Source organism: Mytilus edulis, chromosome 10, assembly GCF_963676685.1.
Source record: "Mytilus edulis chromosome 10, xbMytEdul2.2, whole genome shotgun sequence".
Taxonomy (NCBI): Eukaryota; Metazoa; Mollusca; class Bivalvia; order Mytilida; family Mytilidae; genus Mytilus; species Mytilus edulis.
Window position 1 is genome coordinate 76,152,266 of NC_092353.1, and position 20,324 is coordinate 76,172,589.

The 20,324-nt window shown below is 33.4% G+C and overlaps 1 protein-coding gene across 1 annotated transcript; it reads right to left on the reverse strand.

Annotated features, from left to right (window-relative positions):
• Window positions 1-1,799: 1,799 nt before the first annotated feature.
• Window positions 1,800-19,829, reverse strand: LOC139492987 (beta-1,4-N-acetylgalactosaminyltransferase bre-4-like). The gene is made up of 7 exons (XM_071281133.1): window positions 19,245-19,829; window positions 17,560-17,792; window positions 12,641-12,828; window positions 9,511-9,633; window positions 7,312-7,416; window positions 5,373-5,532; window positions 1,800-1,892 (listed from the first exon to the last, which is right to left on the reverse strand). The coding sequence occupies exons 1-7, from the start codon at window positions 19,618-19,620 to the stop codon at window positions 1,800-1,802; spliced, it is 1,278 nt and encodes a 425-aa protein (XP_071137234.1). The 5' UTR covers window positions 19,621-19,829.
• Between the last annotated feature and the right edge of the window lie 495 nt (window positions 19,830-20,324).

Sequence of the window (20,324 nt, forward strand, 5' to 3'; positions counted from 1 at the left end):
GGGTGGGGCGGGCCCGGTCCCCCTTTCATGAAAAAAAATGATTATATAGGGAATCACTGAAGCATGACTGGAGCGCCCCCCCTTCCCCCCCCCATATGTCAGTCAAAATTTCTGGATCCTCCACTGACCATGGGGGAAACAGTAAATAGCCTGTTGTGTTGGTTTCAATGGGATAAGTAAAACATAATGCTCATATGTAAACAATTAAATTATATTCGTATGTATTTGTATAATTCATCATACTCAACCTGTTAAGCAATGCATAAATAAATTTTTACACAAATAAACTATGATCTATAATAATTTAACAACACTTCTATTTAATAAAAAAGCATAAGTTATTTCATAATCACTTCAAGCCAAATAAAAAAAGATGTGTGTTTCATATTTGCCTACCTACCCTATATCTTAAGCTTAGAAATAGATTACCTTTAAAGTATTTTGGGTCATTTTTCAATAAGCACCGTTAAAGTCATATCAAGTCAGAATTCTCTTCCAAAGACTCAATTAAAAGTTTTTTATGCCCCACCTACGATAGTAGAGGGGCATTATGTTTTCTGGTCTGTGCCTCCGTTCGTTCGTTCGTGCGTCCGTTCGCTTCAGGTTAAAGTTTTTGGTCAAGTTCGTTTTTGATGAAGTTGAAGTCCAATCAACTTGAAACTTAGTCCACATGTTCCCCATGATATGATCTTTCTAATTTTAATGCCAAATTAGAGTTTTGACCCCCAATTTCACAGTTCACTGAACATAGAAATGATAGTGCAAATTTCAGGTTAAAGTTTTTGGTCAAGGTAGTTTTTGATGAAGTTATAAAAGTTACATCAACTTGAAACTTAGTACACATGTTTCCTAAGACATGATCTTTCTTATTTTAATTCCAAATTAAAATTTTGACCCCAATTTCACGGTCCACTGAACATATTAAATGATAGTGCGAGTGGGGCATCCGTGTACTATGGACACATTCTTGTTTTATTATAAAATTTAAAAAAAATCCCTACCTACCTACCCTATTTTTTTCAAAGATGTTATAGGAATTTCAGGTGAAAGTTTTTGGTCAAGGTAGTTTTTGATGAAGTTATAAAAGTTACATCAACTTGAAACTTAGTATACATGTTTCCTAAGACATGTTTTATTATAAAATTTAAAAAAAATCCCTACCTACCTACCCTATTTTTTTCAAAGATGTTATAGGAATCACACACATCATTTTATTTGGCCTCATCTCATACGTAGCTTCATATTTACAAGGACTTTTACTTTTCTTTAGAAAAAGTGTTCATAGGGTTTTGTTGTAATGGGTCGGTTAAAAAACAATCCATCTTCTGTAATCCTAATTCAGTCATTAATTTTTGTCTTTTTTCATATTACCGACTTTTGACTCCGGGTTTTGTTTGTTATTTTTTCGACAGATTACCTACTCTGTGGTAAGACATACTGGTACTCGGTCAATTACGAGAGACCATAAGAAGCAATTTAGGGGGAGGAGTGGAGAGGTTTGCTGTAAAGAAAGCATTAAACTTTCCCCAACTAAGTACCCATTAAAATCCTGAATTTACTTATTTAAGATGCTCTTGCTTGACAGATTACCAGGATGTTCAACCACAGAGAACGTTACGGGTAACCTGTCAAAAAATATAAATTCCGGATTCAAAACTCGCTAATATGAAAATGGTTGATGCATGCAACCAATGCAATATTAGGATCATCCAGAACACCATAATACATCTTTAGTGATTTGTCCAACGAATTGTCTCCATATATTAATTTGTTGTCATTTGACATTAAACGTGTTGTTTTCAGTTTTTTTGACACTCCTCAGTGTTCCCCACTTGTGTATGTATCAACGAATGTTCTTCACTGACGGATGGTGTCATGACTTTTTTTATTTCCTAAAATGATAACAAGTTTTATTAATTATAATATGTTTAAGTTCTAATCGAAATTTCTGCATAATGTAATATTCACTCTAAAATCAGTTATCCAAACTCACTACACTATTGAGTAATTTCATAGAAAAATAACAAGAGGCTCTCAAGAGCCTGAATCGCTCACCTGGTAAACAATGCCTTCGGCCATGTTTTTTGACGAAATAGAAAATAAATCACAAACTTTATTTTATACACCCTACTGATCATTCAAATGAAGTTTGGTTGAATTTGGTTGAGTAGTTTTAGAGGAGAAGATTTTTTAAAGTTAGCAAATATGATGAACAAATTGTGAAAAATTGTCATTAAAGGACAATAACCCCTTAAGGGGTCAATTGACAATTTTGGTCATATTAACTTATTTGTAGATCTTACTTTGCTGATCATTTTTGCTGTTTACAGTTTATCTTTATCTATAATAATATTCAAGATAATAACCAAAAACTGCAAAATTTCCTTAAAATTACCAATTAAGTGGCAGCAACCCAACAATGGGTTGTTTGATTCATCTGAAAATTTCAGGGCTGATAGATCTTGACCTAATATACATTTTTACCCCATGTCAGATTTGCTTTAAATGCTTTAGTTTAGTTTTTGAGATATAAGCCAAAAACTACATTTGACCCCTATGTTCTATTTTAAGTAACGGCGGCCATGTTTTTTGACGGATCAAAAATCGAAGCACAAACTTTGTGCAGGATAATCTAAGGAACAATCATGCTAAGTTTCATCCAAATCCATTCAGTAGTTTCAGAGGAGAAGATGTTTGAAAAATTGTTATCGAGGACAGACGACGACGACGGACGCCAAGTGATGAGAAAAGCTCACATTTCCTTTTAGGAAAGGTGAGCTAAAAACTGCAAAATTTCCTTAAAATTACCAATTCAGGGGCAGCAACCTAGCAACGTGTCGTCCGATCCATCTGAATATTTCAGGGCAGATAGATTTTGACCTGATAAACAATTCAACCACAGTCAGATTTGATCTTAATGCTTTGGTTTTTTGACATTTTACCCCTATGTTCTACTTTTAGCCGTGGCAGCCATCTTGTTTGGATGGCCGGGTCACCCGACACATTTTTTAAACTAGATACCCAAACAAGAGGCTCTCAAGAGCCTGAATCGCTCACCTGGTAAACAATGCCTTATTGAACATATTGAACCATGCCAGGCAAACATGTACAGCTAACAATTCTTCAATATTACAAATATATATGACTTACTGTTTATAAATAAAGAAAATGAGACCAAAACACAAACACTTAAAACTTAGCAATGGACTGTGAAAATGAGGTCAAGTTCAAATAAAACCTGCGTAACCGACATATAGATCATAAAATATTTTCATACACCAAATATAGTTGACCTAATGCATAAAGTATTAAAAAAATAGACCAAAACTAAAAAAAGTTAACTTTGACCACTGAATTATGAAAATGAGGTCAAGGTTAGATGACACCTGTCAGCTAGACATGTACACCTTACAATCATTCTATATTCTATTTAAAGTAAGGGCGGCCATGTTTTTTGACGAATCAAAAATCGAAGCACACACTTTGTGCAGGATAATCCAAGGAACTATCATGCTAAGTTTCATCCAAATCCATTCAGTAGTTTCAGAGGAGAAGATTTTTTAAAGTTAGCAAATATGATGAACAAATTGTGAAAAATTGTCATTAAAGGACATTTACCCCTTAAGGGGACAATTGACAATTTTGGTCATATTAACCTATTTGTAGATCTTACTTTGCTGATCATTTTTGCTGTTTACAGTTTATCTTCATCTATAATAATATTCAAGATAATGACCAAAAACTGCAAAATTTCCTTAAAATTACCAATTAAGTGGCAGCAACCCAACAATGGGTTGTTTGATTCATCTGAAAATTTCTGGGCTGATAGATCTTGACCTAATGAACATTTTTACCCCATGTCAGATTTGCTCTAAATGCTTCCGTTTTTGAGATATAAGCCAAAAACTGCATTTGACCCCTATGTTCTATTTTAAGTAACGGCGGCCATGTTTTTTGACGGATCAAAAATCGAAGCACACACTTTGTGCAGGATAATCTAAGGAACAATCATTTTAAGTTTCATTCAAATCTATTCAGTAGTTTCAGAGGAGAAGATGTTTGAAAAATTGTTAACGACGACAGACGACGACGACGACGTCGACGACGACGACGACGACGGACGCCAAGTGATGAGAAAAGCTTACATAGCCTTTTAGGCCAGGTGAGCTAAAGATGATTGTGGCCAAGTTTGGATTAATTTGGCCCAGTAGTTTCAGAGGAGAAGAGTTTTGTAAAAGATAACTAAGATTTATGAAAAATGGTTAAAAATTGACTATAAAGGACAATAACTCCTAAAGGGGTCAACTGACCATTTCAGTCATGTTGACTTATTTTTAGGTCTTACTTTGCTGAACATTTTTGCTGTTTACAGTTTATCTCTACCTATAATAATATTCATGATAATAACCAAAAACAGCAAAATTTCCTGAAAATTTCCAATTCAGGGGCAGCAACCCAACAACGGGTTGTCCGATTCATCTGAAAATTTCAGGGCAGATAGATCTTGACCTGATAATCAATTTTACCCCCATGTCAGATTTGCTCTAAATGCTTCGGTTTTTGAGTTATAAGCCAAAAACTGCATTTGACCCCTATGTTCTATTTTTAGAAATGGCGACCATGTTTGTTGATAGATCAAAACTTCGGATACAATTTATAAACTAGATACCTTAAGGAACATTCAGTTAAAGTTTGGAAGTATTTGGCCTAGTAGTTTCAGAGGAGAAGATTCTTGAAATAGTTTACGACGACAGACGACGGACGACGACGGACGCCATGTGATGGCATAAGCTCACTTTGTCCCTTCGGGACACGTGAGCTAAAAATGGAGATTATGTGGAACTTGACACCATGACCAAAAGAATGATGAAACGTTACCAAATACCAAGAAGTGGTAAACGTTTCTTGATTTTATGAAGTGAAGACATTGTCGGTAACAATATTGAATTAACCATTAAAACGTCTTTATCATCGGCTATCAATAACAGTGATTTTACGCCATTTCAGTCTGTCAGGCCTTCCAGTGAGCATTTAAATAGAATGAAAGAGTAAAATACATGCAATTGCACATGCAGGATAAAAGAAAGTTTAAACATTCAACATGTCGATCAACACACAAGGTTTAGTCCTCTGCTTGTTATTCGTATTATTTGATTTAGGCGTTTAGAACCTTTGGCGACCCCACAGTTTAAATGTCGATTACAATTACGATATGCAAAGTGTGCATTACAGATGAAAGTTCACCTAATCTGACCGTGTCAATTGATAACGTGAGCGCGCCATGAAATGGTCTTGTCCACGCTGTTGTGAAAATGTGATTCTACATTTTTTGTTATGATACGGTTTTCATTTTTTTTAACAAAAAAGAATACAAATAAAATATTTTTACATACCGCCATAACTTCTTTTTCATCTATGTCAACAAGGACTCGTGTGTACAGATGATTAAACTCTATTTTTAATACTTTATACGTTAGCCTATTAATGCCATCCGTTTTAAAATATTTGTCACTATATTTCAGCATTTTAAACCTGTAATCAAGAATGAAAATTGATAGATAGTTTAAACAACACGAAGTCAAAGAACATCAGAAATAAAAAAAAATAAAAAAGCTGTTTAAACCACCCATCTCCTAATTAAAATGTTTAAAAAGATAAGAGTAACTATCGTTTTAGCTATAGGAGGACATTTTATAAACCACGACAGTTTTGAACTTACCAACTAGAAATTTGGGACAGCCAAATTGAATGGTCCCATAAAACAGAGACATATATATGTTAGTGAATTTGTAAAATCAGATACTTTTAAAAAATCACTAAGTTAGAGTTAAGTGTTTTTTTTAAATTCCTGAAATAGTCGGGGAGTTTATAAAATCACTGAAAATTTTGCTAGAGATTTGGTAAAATCACTGATCAATACAAGTTAAAACTGGATAGTAGAAATGTGTTTTTTTTTAAACAATTGAAATAATGAATTTGAAATACGACTTTTTAATAAATATATTTATCTTATCTCCTATACATTTCTACATGTACGAATATGATTGGTTAAAAGTGACCACGTGCAGACCGTGTATATTCCATACTAGGTTAGTAGGGAGGCGGAGCTTATTTCAATACATGGTTAGTTGTGGATTTACGACTTGGGCACTGTTTGGTTATTTAAAAGCATTAAAGTTCTGTTTAATATTGTTATATCAAGGTTTTTGATAACAAATATTTATCATTTACATTAGTTGTTTAGTGCAGACCAATTAAAAAAGGTTCTTAAAATTGAACACTCGAACACTTTAATACAGAAATAAGAAGATGTGTTATGATAGCAAATAAGACAACTTTAGTCTAAATTCAACAAATAAAGATAGTCGGTAAGATAAATTCGTTCCATATGGTGCTAGTGGCCTAATGCAACCAATAATACAAGTCTAAATTGAAAAATAATCAACTTAGATTGCGTCTGAATGTCTGATAAAACCGAGATATTTATACGTGAGCATGCACAACAAATTTCTTGGTAGAAGGGTCTAACTACAGAACAAACAACATCTTTATATAGACCGAAAAAGTTTTAAAAAATATTTTTACAATATATATTATATTATTGGTCTAAATAAAAGTCCATCTATACACATATACTAGTACATATATTACATATACATTATTATGTCTCTGCATCAATCAGCATGTTCACTATATAAATGAAAATCTCACACATGTTAAAAAGACAAGATGCACTACTGTTTATATTAATGAAAGAAATTTTGATATATTTGTATAGCAAATTAAAATTATTATGGTAACATAGAACTTAGAACAATATGCTACAGGAATACAATGAAACTGTCCAAACTTGGTTCCTAATCCTATATTTCAGTTTCATGTAAATTTGTAATACTTTAGTATTGACATGTAACTTTTCATTTAAGGAATGACTGTAATATTTTTTCTGTCTATGAAGAAATAACATAAAAAAATTTGGTGCACACTGAATAACGCGCGTATTACAGTCATTTCTTATAATTTAATTCTAAATTCCATTTTAAACCGTAGAAAACCTTGAAAAAACGTTGATGACGTCACGGTCACATGACTAAATTATGTCTATGGTCTGATAACAAAATAACGTCAGCCAATCAGAAGACGCGTTACATCCAAAATTAAATTATTAATAAATATTGTTGAACCAATAAAGTCGTCATATGTATACATGTAGATATTTCTACCGGTAATAACATACAATTATAAATGGAGGAAATTAACTATGAAATGCCTGCTTGAAAAAATAATTTAATTTTAGAGATTCGTAATTACCTGACAGGATTATCTTTATTTCCTTTATCCTTACCATGTTTAATCATCTTATAACGAGCTATTTCCCTAGCATTTCGGATCACTTTATATCCAGCGTTGTGAATTCTAAAAAGTAGAAAATAAAACAAAATAATATAAATATAGAGTTGTCTCTCTTTTCTTCGTTCAACTGATCTCAAAAACAAAAAAATTGTGACTTGGATGGAGAGGTGTGGCATTGTGATGATAATATAAGTTTTATACGACCTTGACTCGCTATACAGCCCTTGCACGGTCGCATTCGTCACAACTCGGCCGATTTCGTAAGGAGAGTAGCGGATTCACACGAGGATTGCCGATTGGTCCTTATCAATGTCACTGATATCACGTGACGACTGCTTGTGTACATAGTAGAGAGATGCCAAACAATTATCTCAATTTTAATTGTAGAACCTACCAGATTTATTGTTTAATTTGTTGCTGTCTCGGTTATTAAAGAAATATCTGTAACTGGATATTTAGCAAACAACAATTTATCAATAAATAAACATTCCTACACTTTTTTTTTACAATCGATTTGTCCATTTTCCGCTTTTTCCAGAATATATATACAGGTGAAACAGATATTTGTCGCTTGACGTTAAGATCATTTAAATTTTGCTTTGAATCTTGTCTCGTGTTAGGGTTCGATACATATAAACCATACTAGACATGTACGCACTATATATGACATCAAATACAACTACTTGTTATTACCAAACATCAGAGTATAACTTCTATGAACATGTAATATCTCTGGATAAATAGTATAATTGGGAAAAAATGGACTAAACGAGGTAACTGAAATAATGAGATCATGAAAATATGAGGTCCATTGTCAAATATTCAACATTGTAAGATAAAATATCATTTGGTCAAAGACCACATTGATAGTTGAAGGTCGTAAAGCTACTTAAGTTAAGATTTCCGAACGGACGGATTTTTCTCCATAACAAACGATCAATTATAATGGGGATGTATTAGTATCTTGCTGTCGCATGTTATTACAAAACATCAGAGTATAACTTCTGTCAACATGTATATATATATATATATATATTATCTCTGGATAATATAGTAATTGGAAAAAAGGACTAAACGATGTAACTAAAATAATGAGATCATGAAAATTTGAGGTCCATAGTCAAATATACAACATTATTAAATAAAAGATCATTTGGTAAAAAAAACTACATAGTTAAAGGTGAGGGCCGGATGCACAAAGCTACTAAAGTTGAGATTTGTTCCGAACGGACGGATTTTCTCCATATCAAGCGATTAAATAGTACTACGATTGGATTTTTTTTATACCTCAAGCGGTTTTATGCAGACGGGCCCTGGGGGTATTTCTATATGCTTCAATTGTTTATGATATCATTCTCTGTTCCTTTTATATTGCCTTTATTCTTTGTTCTTTATATATGTTAGCACCCATCATTTTCTATTCTTTTTATTGAAGCAGACATTGTTCTTAATTCTTTATTTTTTTTGTCCTCATACCATGGAAGTATTATATTGAATATAATACTTCCATGCTCATACCAAGGAGGTAATACTTATTTTTATTAATTAACTTACATATAAGATACTCCCTTGCTCATATTTTTTGGCATATTTATCTAAATTCCTTAATTTGGCCAAAATTTCTCTTTCTCTTTATTTTTTGACTATTATTCCCTTTATTCTCTATTCTGTAACCCCTCTTATTTAAAACCTCATAAAACAATTCAAAACCCAAAGTGGGGAATGAATGCCGTTTTGATGTGAATATTTCCGGACTATATGAGTATTTGGACCATACGCGTATGGTCATGACCATATAATGCTTATATGCTCATATAGTCGGGGTCATTAACACGTTTACTTTTAATACTGAACTCTTCACCAGGGATGAACCATACGAGTATACGCATGTGATCATGACCACACGCGTTGGTTAAAGTACTCTTATTGTCAGGAACAAATACATAAATCTTTCTGATGCATGCTTCTGACCTATTCGACATATCGCCTTCACCTCCCCAGCCAAAAATATCTGTTTGGAAACCTGTTGACTTTTTGGAATTGTTCTTTTGTTAAGGATGATACGCCTCCAAATATTGAATTGTACAACAATATAAAAATATACCACAAAATGGATGCTGTATTGATTAATGTATCTTTACGGCGCATACTCCTTACCTTTTCCACATATCATCGTCCTCACCTCCCCAGCCAAAATATCTGTTCGGAAACCCGTTGACTTTTTGAAATTGTTCCACTGTTAAAGATGTCACGCCTCCAAATATTCTAGGGAAAGGCAATCTATAAATATATCACATTTAAAATCACATTATAACTTTATGCTTTGATGAAAAGCCTAGAGGAATTCCGATGCAGAATTCAGAACCTCTAAACATGGGAAAAAATAAACCCTCAAGTTTTCCAGTGGAAGTAAAAATTTCCCCACTTCATCCCTGATGGCCTCTATTATCAGACCTGTTGTATTTCTTGTTAACTTGTTCTCGTCCTGAACATGCATGAAATATTTGCCACTGGAAACCAAGCAACCAACAACAAATCAATCTTTATTCTTAGCGTTTACAAACATGATGAGGGGCATATCAATATACAACAGTCAGGATCCTACTTCGTCAAAATTATCTCCCCATTACGCCAGTTCATTTTCACAATCGTAGAAACGGAAGCCATTGTAGGGATGACGCGCTACCAATTTTGCTCTTGGAAACCGATAAATTTATCCATATTGCACCATTACGATCCTTATATGTCAGTTGTATTTTTAAAGACAAATGTATCAACTAGCTAATGAGCATCAGTTAATAATCTTGTCTGCATTGACTCAACTTAAAACTATTGTCTGATCGGTTGTCAGGTGGAATTTTCGAAAATTCATAAACTTTAAAAAAATTCTAAATAAATATTTCGTGGAAGGGCAGACTAGATTTTTTTAGTGTATGAAGACTATAAACTCTAGTTATCACACACAAAAAATTGGAATTTTTCGAAGATATGCATTTTCATCATCCAACTTGAAAGACTGTCGTCAAGTACTTTCAGTCAAAAAATAGCTATTCGAACACACCTTCTCTGTTTTTGTGACTCATTAGATAGGTATTTCACTTGACCTATATATTTCATCTTTTAGTACTGTGATTTTTTTGTGTTTTAACGTCAACCTGTAGCTTTAATGTATAAAAATGATAGAATTTGAAGCGAGACGATGTATGAAATATTCTTGCTTTGTACGATATCAAGACAAAATACTCAACTCAAACACGCCCTAACATAAAACGGTGCACTCGATTTTCTCTTTTCGATACAATTGTTACCCATTTTTGGAATTTTTTCTTCAGTCACATAATGGAAGGGCAGACACGAAAATTACTGAAGTAATAGATTGATATGGTTTCCGTCCGTGGTAATTTTTTCCAAAAAATCGGAGGTTATGCATTTTTGTCATCCAACTTGAAAGATACCCATGTCGTCGACTTGATATCTAATTGTTCTGCTTAACTATGAACTAGATAAATTGAAAACTTATGCAAATGGTGTTTTTAAAATAAAACACCTCGTAATTGAGAAGAAAATTGCAATTTTGTTTGTTTCTATTAACTTTTAAAAATTTTGTCACTATAGTAAACAATACAGTAAACATTTATCGCCTTCTCTAACAAAGAGCTTCGATTCTTTTGTTCTATTTCAACCTGGTTTCCGACTGACAAGTACTTTTGTCAGCAGCGTCCACAAATATTCAATATGTGGTTAAAGTTCTTTAAATTTTGATAACTTTCTTAAATTATCCTGCATTTCTACCAAATTTGAACTGAAGCTTGTTTGTGATCATATTAAGATAATATTCAAGAAGTAAATTTTGTAAAAAAAAATCCATATATTCCTTATAAATATTTTTTTCCAGTTAACATAATACCTACACTCTGCGGTTAAAGTGTTTATAAACATTTATTAGATTTCATAAACCATCCTGGATTCCAACTAAATTTGGACAGAAGGTTCTTACAGTACTAGTCAAAAGAAAGTATTTGGAGGAACATTTTAATATGTTTCCCATATTTGTTGAGCCAGCGACTAACAGCAAAAGTAGGCGAGATAGTGTGTTCCGCAAAACCCTTACAATTTTAAATCTGAATACATTGGTAACCTATCTCCAGCTAGTTGTTGAATTGAAGGTCACATGAATACGTATTTAATGAGGTACAATTATTCACTTGCAAGTGCACAACTCATCAACCAGGATTCTCAGCTTATTTTAGTCAAATAGAACCAGATTGACTGTTAAAAGTGAATTATAATTTCACTATATCATTTTCATTAATGATTTAACACACAAAAACCATATTTAATATGCTCCTATAACAAAAAGGTACATTTTAGGCAGATCACTTTTTAAGAGTACTCACTGATCTTCTATACTTAGTATAACCATAACTTTTGATCATCTGACCATATTGCAACATTATTTTAACAGTTAGTTAATAGGTGTAAATATTCATTTCAAAATTAGTAATTACTGGTAATAACTGGGCCGTTTCAGGAATTACTTGTATTTACTAAGTGCATTGGGGATTACATGTAATTCCTAAATTTTAGTAGTTACATGTAATTCCTAATTTCACCTATTTACTGTAACATATATATTATATATATGCAAACGGGGACAGTATCTGTGTATTATGAACAAATTCCTCATTTATTTCTTTTAAACTGTGTTTCCGAGAAAGCTTCTCAAATAACTGTACAGTATAAGCCCTTATAACTGTACAATATAAGCCCATATAACTGTAGTGTAAGCCTATATAAATGTACAGCAATATACCTTAAAATGTAAAGTGCAAGCCCATATATGTATAACTGTACAGAATAAGCTCATATAACTGTACAGTATACGCCCATATAACTGTACAGTATAGGCCCATATAACTGTACAGTATACGCTCATATAACTGTACAGTATACGCCCATATAAATGTACAGTATAAGCCTATATAACTATACAGTATAAACCCATATAAATGTGCAGTATAAACCCATGTAACTGTACCGTATAAACCCATATATATGTACAGTATAAGCCAATATAACTGTACAGTATACGCCCATATAAATGTACAGTATAAATGTACAGTATACGCCCATATAACTGTACAGTAAAAGCCCATATAACGGTACATCAATAGACCTTATAACTGTACAGTATATATATGTCCCATATAAATGTACAGAAATGGACCTTATAACTCGACAGAAATAGACCTTATAACTGTACAGTAATATACATTATTATTCTTACCGGTATTTGAATTTATCTATTGCAACTGACATATGTCTCGGTTGTTTTGGACAGTTGTAAATATTTTTGTCGTTTTCTGGAATCAAGTCCACATCATGGAAGACAAAACATTGATAGTCGTGTATCTTCATTGCTTCTGCAAACCCAATATTCATCAGCATAGCACGATTAAATTTAGAACTTCCATTCTGAAACATTAGAAATGTACGATATGAGTATGGGTTAAAACTATCGATATATTGCTTGATTCAAACTTTTAGATTCAATTTGATTGATTGCCACTTTCAATACTATTGTGCTTTTTCGTACGGCTGTCGATTTTTATTGGGGGTTATGGGTTAACATTTTTAAAACTATCGATATTTTGCGTGAATCAAATCATTAGAAGGTGTAAAAGTAAATTTTGATAATTTATTGTGCAATAATCGCCTTAAATTGCAATATATATTTTATTCAAAATTTTAAATGTTCTGTTAACCTAGTTATAATGTCAATGAATTCTAATGTACCAATACAATTTTTTGGCGAATAAGAATACATGTATGTTCGGTTTTTTTTTTTTATATCTTATAGCTTTAGGCGGGCGAAAATTATTTCGTGTGAAATGTTATTTTTTATTTAGTTCAGTACATAATTATGTACAATTGACCGTTTCAGAATCGAAAGAACCATTGGTAAATTAATTGTTCGTACCCCAAGATGAAAAAAAAAGTCACGTCATTGGTTGTATTTCTATGTGACTTTTTAGTGTACACTTTTGAAAATATTACCCAGGATGCATTAGATTCTGAAACGGCGAATTTGTGGGACAGACTATCGGTTTCCTTCATGCCGTGGCCAGATTTATTATTAACTGTTCATACCAGTTTACATGGAAAGTTTTCTCCTGTTTTCTCCCATGGGTGACTGCGGAATAAAAGTATGGTCACCGAAGGTCTTACTCCGACCGGCAGTAAAACCCTCGCTAAAGAGCGGCATCCGTTTGAATGTTCGGGATGTACAAATGCCACATCCGGTCAGACTAGGGATCTTAAATCAAATGCTCGTGTAAAGAGAGTGCCAAGCTTTTTACAAGTTAAGATCTCTTGCAACACCCCATTGAGTGGTCTTTAGGTGACCTGTTGCATGACTTAATTCAGTCTGTCCCTATCCAATGTACCCTCACTAGTTTACCATGGCAGTCTATTATTTTCCGACTTCAATTCCAGACGCCACTATTACAGAACGTACCTATTGTATTTAATATTAGGGATGAACGGCCAAGTACTCGAGTATTTTTGTACTCGGAGACTCGTTTGTCGTTCAAAAACCTGGAGACAGTTTCCCTTTCAGATGAAGTTGTGGATCAGATCATATTGCTGAATAAGAACAAAATTAAACAGCCCTGCACTGAACCATCATAACAGATTAGAGACTTTGTACACATATCAACACTTTCGTGGATCAATCACTCATTAGCCTACCTTTAATTGCTAATCAAGAGGTTTTAGTACACCTGATTGGTATGAGATGTACATTAAAAGTTTATTTTAAACTTTACTATAATAATTCTTTAATCTATAGTTAGAAATCGTTTTATATAAGATTAATTTGAAGTTCAATACTTCGTTGACAAATTATGGGAAAAGTCGTTATATCAAAGTTCAATACTTCGTTGACAAATTATGGGAAAAGTCGTTATATCAAAATTACTTGGGAACAGATGATACAGATTGACTATTAATTTGTACTTTACTTTAACATATCGATTGATTTTATTAGCCAGGTTTCTGATTTGTTAAATGCACAAACAAAAAGTTGCTATCATGCAATGTAATTTTTAGAAACGGTGGTCAGTTATTCTAGTTCCTGTTCGATTGGCAAATACAATGAGGAGCGATACACATAACCAAGGATTGAGGTTTGCAATAATACGTAATGTCATCATAATAAAAATTGACTCAGTGGCGGATCCAGGGGGGTCCGGGGGTTTGCATGAATTCCCCCTTTTTTTGGACGATCAATGCATGTGAATTGGGACATGTAGTTGGAACCCCCCTTTTTTACCCTGGATTTGGAATTCCCCATTTTTTAAATGGCTGGATCCGCCCCTGTGACTTAATCCGAGTACTCGCAATATTCAAAAAAATTTCAGATATTTTGACATCCCTAGTATTTATTGTTAATTTGTGCTGGCCCTAAATATGCATGAAATATTTGCCCCCCCCCCCCCCCACCCCAAAAAAAAAATAAATAAAAAAAAATGGACTAGTAAAAGTTTTCCCTTATCAAGGGACACTGCATATTAAAAAACAACTAACACATGCGCAAATATAGACTTCTACATTTATACAAAAGAGGGACTAAAGATACCAGAGGGAGAGGCAAAATCATAGATAGAAAATAAACTGACAAAGCCATGGCTAAAAATAAAAAGACAAACAGACAAATAATAGTACAGAACACACAACATAGACAACTAAAGACTAAGCAACATGAACCGCACCAAAAACTTCGGGTGATCTCATGTGCTCTGGAAGGGTAAGCAGATCCTGCACCACTTGTGGCAACCGTCGTGTTGCTTATTTTATTACAAATCCGGTAAATAGTCTAATTCGGTAGGTCACATTCGTGAAAAGGGAAAGGGTATTGTAGTTACGACATAAGGAACATATCCGATATCATCTGTGAAACGGTTATTCCATAACGGTCAACCAACTCGTGATGGAGTCCGTAAAATTTACGAATGGATGATTTCAGCTTCACCATTTGGAACTCTTGGTTTAATAACTTCCTTGTGAGTAGCAATCCTCTATGGGGGGGGGGGGGGGGGGGGGGCAAGGGGTTTAACTGTTATGCTGTTATGGGGCAATTTAATTCTTTGTTAACTGTTATTTTGAAAATATATTTGCTGTTAGCTGTTATTGTCTTATTCTTTGTTAGCTGTTATTGGGCTTTTAGTTTTTTTGTTATCTGTTATTGTGATAATGTATTTGCTGTTAACTGTTATTGAAAATTGGAATGTTAGCATTTTTTTTGACAGTCAATATTCGGTATAAATTGAAGATCATTGGCCATTGGGGTCTACCACTACTAATATGTTTGTCCCGTATTCAGAGAAGGATTCCATTAACATATACCCATCACAGAAGTGAGGTCAAGGACAATTCAAGTATATCTTATGATTATCCTTTGTAATAAATTCCATTTTTTTATGAATGTGTATTTAGAATTATCTTAATTTTTTGTATGAGAATAATGTTCCTTGTTTTCCGTACGTACATATTAAATTAAAACAATTCTTAATATGACAAAAAGGAAAACATATGGCCAGGAATATCTGACAAGGATCTCAATTACGGACTAGGTCCTAACAACCACTTAACCTTTTATATAATATGGTACATAGACTCAGCTCTGTAATTCTTTTCAAAGCAGAACCAAATGCATTGTACAATGAAAGTTCCAACCATGTACTTGGGTCCGAAGCTGCACATTACTCATTACAAACAAAGATTTATTTCGTTTCAAGCCATTGTTTCCCTACTAAACTATGTATTCTACTTACTAGTATATATACACTTGGTACAATCAAAAACCTCAACTGATAAAAAATTGTTCAAATAGGGCCTTTGAAAATAGTGGAATAAATTGCTTTTAGAGTGTCAAAATTCTTTTCGAAGTACTTGATAAATTGCATGCTTATAATTCAGTGGTGCTTTTGATTTTTCTACCCTATATACCACTTTGCCTCAAAGTTTTATTAAGAAAAATTCACACACCTCACTAAATAGTCATTTAGAAAAAGTCAGAATATTCAAACTCTTTTAGGTCACTTTTTTGATTAGCAACAAAGGAAGCTTCAGTCAATATATATAAACAATACACCAACGTTTCATGAGAACTGCTGAAAACATTTTTGTGTTAATGTCTGAAAACTGGAAAATCACCCCTTTTTAATTAATAAAACCCGTTAACTCGGAAACGTAAAATCTAAAATTTATAAAAACTAAAAGTTACCTCATGTTAATAGATATAAACAATTCACCAAAATTCCTTGCTTTGTGAAAGCATTTTTGAGATATTATCAGAAAACTGAGAGAAAAAAAACACAAATTTTATTGAATAAAAACCCATTACCCAGAAACTATAAATCTAAAATTTATATAAAAAAAAACCAAAAAGGGAGCTCACGTCAATAGATATAAACAATTTCCCAAAGTTTAATGCAAATGGTTAAAGAGTTTTTGAATTAATGTCCGACATGTTGACAACAGACGGACAACAGTATACCATAATACGTTCCGTAAACGAGCGTATAAAAATATTATAATATATTGAGTAGTAATTCAAACACATTCTACATACATAAATTAATACTAAAAACATAGTCATAAAAAATGGAATGCATTACAAAGGATTATATCCGTAATACGAAATACTGATTTGTCAAAGACCGAATTATTTTAATATTTCATTTACTGTTATCTGTTTTTGTCCATTTTAATTCCTTGTTATCTGTTATGAGCCAAATCAATTTGCTGTTTTGCTGTTATTGGGACCCCCCTTGCCCCCCCCCCCCCCTCTATCAAGGAAATCATGATAGGAAATACAAGCTCGGGAATATCGTATCATTGGGAGATATATACTCCGTCTGCAGGCGCTGCTGGAATGTTGCAATATAGAAGTGGAAAGTTTACAATTAGGAAGCTAAACATCATCTATTTTGTCGTAAAGTTTTGTTTTCAACCAACCCTCATTGTCAATTTCTGGATGTTAGTCAAGATATAAGGCAGACTTAGCTGCATCTGTAGTATCCTTTATCTCCAGTTCGATGGGATAGATGTTATCTTTTTTGTATACTATTGTCACAACTCTTTATGATTTACTAGTATATGACAATATAAAAGTTCAAAACTTTAAGTCATTGGATTGAATACCTGTTCTACGACATATATTCCATAATCTAACTCCTGTCTATAAAGTATTGGATGGATATTGTATAAAAATGTCCGCAGATGACTTTCTCTGTTTCTGTATGGAATGATGATGGCAACACGATGGCGTGGGTAACAGTAGGACGGCTTTCCCCTTCCTCCATCTCGAACCCAGGGATACAGTTTATCTAGGTCATAATATGTTGGGGAGTCGATATAAGCTGCTAAATCGCCAACTGAAAAAAAAAATGAGAAGGAAATGGTATAGATACAAGAAGATATGGTATGGGTGATAATGACATAACTCTTCTCAAAGCCCAATATGTTACATAATTTTAGGTCGAATATACGACCTTCAACCTGGAGTTTTTGCTTACTCCGAACAGCAAGCTATAATTGTCCCCAAAATGACTAGTGGAAACAGTTTTAACAGGAAAACAAACGATCTAATCTTGTAAAAACAAGAATGTGTCCCCAGTACAAAGATGCCTCATCCGCAATGTTATTTTCTATGTTTAATGGACCGTTAAAATGGGGTAAAATCTCTAATTTGACATTAAAATTAGAAATATCATATTATAGGGTACATGTGTACTACGTTTCAAGTTGATTGGACTTCAACTTCATCAAAAACTACCTCGACCAAAAACTTGAACCTGAAGTTGGACGAACGGACGAACAGACGGACGGACGAACAGACGCACAGATCAGAAAACATAATGCCCATAAATGGGGCATAACACCCAAAGAAAACGAGAAACACTTATGATCCACATCAACAACAAACATCACTGAACTACAGGATCCTTCCCGACTTAAGAAAATGTATGGTTAAGCATAGTATTTCTCAAACAAAAGTCAAAATATCAAAACAGTATGAAAAAATATAGACCTCATATTGCTGCTGTCAGTGTCAAATTGTAATGTTGATTTAAACAGTAAGTCCATTTATCAGTTAACACTCTTTTTTTTTCTTTTTTTTTATTATACCCCCAAGGGTGACTGGGGAATAGAAGTTTGGTCACTTGGTCTTCTCCCGACCGGCAGTAAAACGCTTGCCGAAGTGGGGTGTCCGTTTGGCTGTGCGGGATGTATCAAGTTCGCAGTCACGTCCGGTCAAAAGGGGGACGTTAAATCCGATGCCTCGTGTAAAGAGAGTGCCACGCTCTTTGCACGTTAAGAACCCTTGCAACAACTCTTTGAGGGGTCCGTAGGTGGCCTGTTGCAAGGCAAAATTTATGTCCCTATCCAATATACCCTCATTTTCCAGTGGCAGTCCAAATTTCCCCGACCATCATATCAGATGGCCTCTATTGTATCCACCTACCTATTGTATTTATTGTGAACTTGTTCTCGTCCTGAATATCCATGAAATATTTGCCACTGGACGTTAAGCAACCAACATTCAATCAATCAATCTTTTTTATATTATGCTATTTTATGGTTTCGCGTATTAGCTTCCTTTGTCCGAGTTAAATAACAATCCACGAAGGTTTTTAGGGAGCTACCACTTGATTTTTATGGGGGATTGGATGAAAACTTTTATCCGATGATTACTAGATTTTCTTGTTTAAAGAAATAATTATGATTATGTGATTATATTGACAAAAACTTTGTGATTATGTGATTACTTGGATACCCCCATGAGGGGCCTCATTATTGCCAATCTTTCACTTAACGCTACCTACCTAGTTTATCTGAAATTACTGGACACAACGGCAAACAATCTTTATTCGTCACATTTATTACATTTTTACTGCATATATAAGTCACGTTGTTATCTGATTTTATCACTGACTGTGTTGACTGTTCTATATGAAAGGATGCAGCACTTGGAGATCCCTTTGGTATCCCTAATCTTGGTGGTTGCAGTTGTGCTAGGCGAGACGAACTCGAGTACAACTGGTCTGATACTTGTACCCATTTTGACATAACAGTGAAAGATGCTTGTTGAACGGACAAATTGAATGCCATCTGAATCATTATGAGAAACAATAACAATAAAAACATAAACCTAAGAACATCCTTTCGCGCAATGCTTTCTATTCGCATCCCACATTCCATTTAAATTGTACGTGTGGTCACTATTCGACGTTTGCAATATTTTTTCTCGATTCTTTAATCAAATATTGAGCATGGTTTGAAATTGAGTTGTTCTTTTTCACATCAGTCAAGAAATATATCAACCTTATTTAGTTCGTCTATTCAATGTCGACTTTCATTGGTAATAGAAATATACGGTGGTTAGAAGTATCTACTTTTCGATTATAATTAAAATCTATAATATATATATTCTACAGGTACCTTTTCTGTTCATTTACGAAAAACTTGAAAAATAGACATAAACTGTATAAGAATAATTCTTAAAAGTTTTTTTCTTAGTGTCCTTTTACGAAAAACTGAAAAATAGACAATTGATTATACAATAATTTATTAAACAAGACATGGAGCAGATGTTCAATTCAATTCTTTATTACTTTAAGCACATTATGCTTATCAGTGCAATAAATACAAATACATTTCTATAACACAACATGACATAATACATCAGAGAAGCAAATAAATATCAAGTATTGACCAATAACAGTTTGGTCCTATGATTAAGTGCATTAAACAAGAATTTACACAAATTACGCAAATCTTTTACATTTTCAGTGCTGAGAAGTTGCACTAATTTGAACGACGATGGACGTCTATAATAATAAGGTTTAATAAACTGTCTCCTCAAGTCTCTATAGCTTTCACATTGTAACACAAAATGGAATTCA

Excerpts from the sequence above, each read along its gene's own strand:
- LOC139492987 (XM_071281133.1), bottom strand. The coding sequence starts at position 19,620 with ATGGAATGTGGGATGCGAATAGAAAGCATTGCGCGAAAGGATGTTCTT. Across the intron at positions 12,829-17,559 it reads GAATATATGTCGTAGAACAG|AATGGAAGTTCTAAATTTAA; the intron begins GTATTCAATCCA and ends CTAATGTTTCAG. Across the intron at positions 9,634-12,640 it reads ATAGATAAATTCAAATACCG|ATTGCCTTTCCCTAGAATAT; the intron begins GTAAGAATAATA and ends ATATATTTATAG.